The sequence below is a fragment of the Austrofundulus limnaeus genome, unplaced genomic scaffold, assembly GCF_001266775.1.
Source record: "Austrofundulus limnaeus strain Quisiro unplaced genomic scaffold, Austrofundulus_limnaeus-1.0 Scaffold828, whole genome shotgun sequence".
Classification (NCBI taxonomy): domain Eukaryota; kingdom Metazoa; phylum Chordata; class Actinopteri; order Cyprinodontiformes; family Rivulidae; genus Austrofundulus; species Austrofundulus limnaeus.
Window position 1 is genome coordinate 79,275 of NW_013953230.1, and position 3,410 is coordinate 82,684.

General features: G+C 36.8%; 1 protein-coding gene across 6 annotated transcripts in view; it reads right to left on the reverse strand.

The window, feature by feature from the left end:
- si:dkey-12e7.1 (uncharacterized) overlaps positions 1 to 3,020 on the reverse strand; it is a 6,804-nt gene extending 3,784 nt beyond the window's left edge. Inside the window, exons 1-4 of one of the 6 annotated variants that reach the window (XM_014028889.1) lie at positions 2,796 to 3,020; positions 2,670 to 2,715; positions 1,989 to 2,061; positions 741 to 1,365 (exon numbers count right to left, since the gene is read on the reverse strand). In XM_014028889.1, the coding sequence (XP_013884343.1) occupies positions 741 to 1,271 (531 nt within the window). In that variant the 5' untranslated portion in view covers positions 1,272 to 1,365; positions 1,989 to 2,061; positions 2,670 to 2,715; positions 2,796 to 3,020. Of the gene's footprint in view, positions 1 to 740; positions 1,366 to 1,988; positions 2,062 to 2,159; positions 2,170 to 2,669 lie in introns of those variants that run through there. The other 5 variants (XM_014028885.1, XM_014028887.1, XM_014028891.1 and 2 more) reach the window with 5 other exon arrangements.
- Positions 3,021 to 3,410: the final 390 nt, after the last annotated feature.

Sequence of the window (3,410 nt, forward strand, 5' to 3'; positions counted from 1 at the left end):
TTGGTTGATTATAATATCTTGCAGATTATGTATACGGCTCATAAAAATTTACCTTTAAACATTTAGTTATGTTTTGTTAAGAGAGAAAGTTCTTATAATCTTAAAGGACTTGAGATGTTTTTGAAACCTAAAATTCAAACAAACTTGAAGGACCGATGTACTTCTTTTCAAGGAATAAGATTGTGGAATAATCTGTCGATTATAAAAAAAGCCGGTTCAATGTATTTGTTTAAGAGAATGATAAAAATGCGTTAAATATCAAAAGTTGTTGTTTGAGAAGGAACTGAAGCTTTTATTTTGTTTTGTTTCTTGATTGTTATTGCTGGAAATTAACTATGGAAAAAAGGGGCAGATATAAGATTTTTTCTTCCTTCTGCCTCCTTTCATTTCAATTTGGATTTGTATATTTTTTGTTGTGTATTTTTTTGTTTTTTTTTTTAATGTGTATAAATTGTTTTGTGTTTTGTTTTAAATGAAATGAATAAAAACTAAGTAACTATTCAGTGGGTTTGAATGTGTAAGCTGCCAGCCTCAGTGCAGCTTGTTCAAAAAGAACTGTTGCATCTTTTTAAGTGTTGTTTGTTCCAGAAGATTCATTTGAGATTACATAAAACAAGGTTTGTTGTGGAGCCTTTCTTTTACAGACTAAAGTCAGATGTTGGCACACAAAGCCGGGTGAAAAGATTGAACCTCATCGTGTGAAGCTGCAGCTCTGTAGAGATTTATAATAAATAACCTACCTTATCCATTTTGGTTATGCTGTCCTGGTGAGAGCTGGAGCTGGAGTGGACCCTGAGGTCCAGCGGCTCAAAGAGAGTAAAGTTCCAGTTGAGATCCAGATGACTCAGGTCTCTGCAGTGGACATTATCCAGCAGGTGGCTCAACAACTCGCTCCACTTGTTGCAGCGATCCCCGAGGTCGAAGCTGGCCTTCAGCGTGAGCAGGCTGGCTCGGCGCGAGATCAGATGGTGTGTGTAGTGATGAACCCAGGACTTCCACCTCTCGAACTCACGGTTCGAGACAAGCAGCCCCTCCTGACTCAGATGGAAGACGCCTCGGCGTGAATAGTCGGCGACCCGCCACAGCTTCCACGATCGAACGAGGCAGCTCCAGCTCAGACAAACCAGAGCGCAGCTGCATTTATCCACCTCGTTCAGGAAGGACAAGACTCGCAGCTGACACTCCACCGGCAGGGAGTTGAAGGGAAAATAGTCTTCAGCTGATTTCCACCGACTGCTCGCTGGGACAAGAAGTCTTTTCTGTGGTGACATACTGAGGAATGACGAAATGCTCGTGGACACTGGTGGAAGTCAGGATCTCCACCAGGAAGTCTTGTGATCTGGCTTTGCCATGAATATTTCTGCCCTGCAAAACCGCAAAGATAAAAAAAAATATGCAGACTGAAAAAGAAACATACAGAAGAATGTGTCAAAGTTTTACAGCTGGCAATGCAGCGTGCCTGCAGGTCCTGAGAGAACAAGTTACTACTTCAGTTTTTATGCACAGCTCAAATTTTCAACAAACTTTCTATCATTAAATAATGTGAGTCATTCCACTTAAAACTAGATTTTAGCCAATTATGTGTCAGTTAATATCTGTCATAAATACTCAATGTCTCACTTGAAGTGGCCAAATAATTTTATGCATTGCAGGTTCACCATAAAGGTAGATTATCTGATGTTACTCTGGTGTTTTTATAGCAAATATATATGTATGCTGTTTGTTTCAACATGTATGAAGTTCAAAGTCAATCAGAGGGTTTATATTTTTACTCTTTTATTATTAGTTTTAATCAAAGCTCTGCTGACTAAATGTTAAAATTCAAACTTGATCACTAACAATATTGATTGGCTTTGTTTTGGAAAAAGTAATGCCAGTAATTTACGCTTTACATCAAAAGGTTTTCAGTTAAAGATCTGAAAAATCCCACATGGAAATTTCCAACACCTGACATGAATTAAAGAACATTCAGAAGAAAAAAGACTTACTTGTGAGACTTAAACTCTTTGTTTAATGCAGGATTTTGCCTSTTGCGTAAACACCATGAATGCTGATTTAAATCTGTATTTGTTGTGAAAAGTCAATAAGAGGACGTTRTTGTTTTTAGATATCAATTACAACAAATTTAGATGAAAAACAGTAAACGGGCAAGTCTTTACCCTGTTCCAGGTCCAGTTTTGGACCACTACAGACAAAACATATCCAATGAGGTGCACAAGTGTCCTATTTTTATACATCCAACAAATTAATTTCAAGTATAAAACGTTTACTTGATATCAAACTGATTCAACTCACTTCCGGGTTTTAAGTTAGGCTGTTGGACAAAGATGTTTAGGTTATTTAACGGTGAATATACAAGTAAATAAATGTGACAGATTCAGTCAAACGGGGTAATTTTCATCCACCGTTATAAAACATACCGGTTTTAATATAGAATTATAAATGAAGTACTCGAAATAACATTCTGAAAAGTAAAATATAAATGTAACATTTTTATATGAAGTTTATGGCAACTGTGGTGTAACACAAATAAGTCTTTTAACAGCTTTTAACGTTTTTCTTAACATCCTAAATAATACCAAGTGTCAAATTTATTAAAGTTTAAACTAATGCACATAAGACTAGATGTGCATTCGTTTGTTGCGTTTGATGCTGAATTAAAACGTTACCTTCAGAATAGAAGAGGCTTCGTCTTTTACTTCGTAAAAAGCTAACCTGCTAACAAAAAGATAATAAATTTGAAATCCTAAAACCAAATACAGCACTAAATAAAAATGTAAAAATAGAATATATACCTTGTTAATGTGGTAATAACTCTTAAATTAACAATAAGGAATAAGGTGTTAAGAAAAGTTCAGACTAACTAGGCCGGCTTCTAATGAATTCTGTTTTTGTTTTTTTTTGTTGTGGCTCGTGGGTGATGATGTCATCAACATGCGCGCACCGAGCTGCACGTTTTGCACGGAGAACTAGCTCCCTCTAGTGGACGGACAAAGAAAGTGCGTCTTCAGAGAGTTGTCTTTGGAAATTGATTTATTTTTCAATAAAACTACACTGTCACACTGTGATGAAGCAATCAGAGACCTGGTGGAAATTGCCATAATCAGGATGGTAAGGATTGGAATTTAGGCTTTTTTTTTTAGGAAGAGGGGAAAACACAACTTTTATCTGCTGCCTTCTTTGACACAGGGCACTGATCATGATGGTCTGGTGACCCTGGAAGAATTTGAAGAGGCAGTAAATAAGACCTGCTGCTTGAGGCCTTTGGACCCTGCCTTCCTTATGCTTCTGAAATCACAAATAAAAACAAAAAACTGTTTTAGTTTAAATTTCCACGTCAGGAATTCTCAGTCTTACATGCTGTTTTCTTACCTTTCAGTGTATCGAGAAGTTCGAGCAGCGAAGAAACT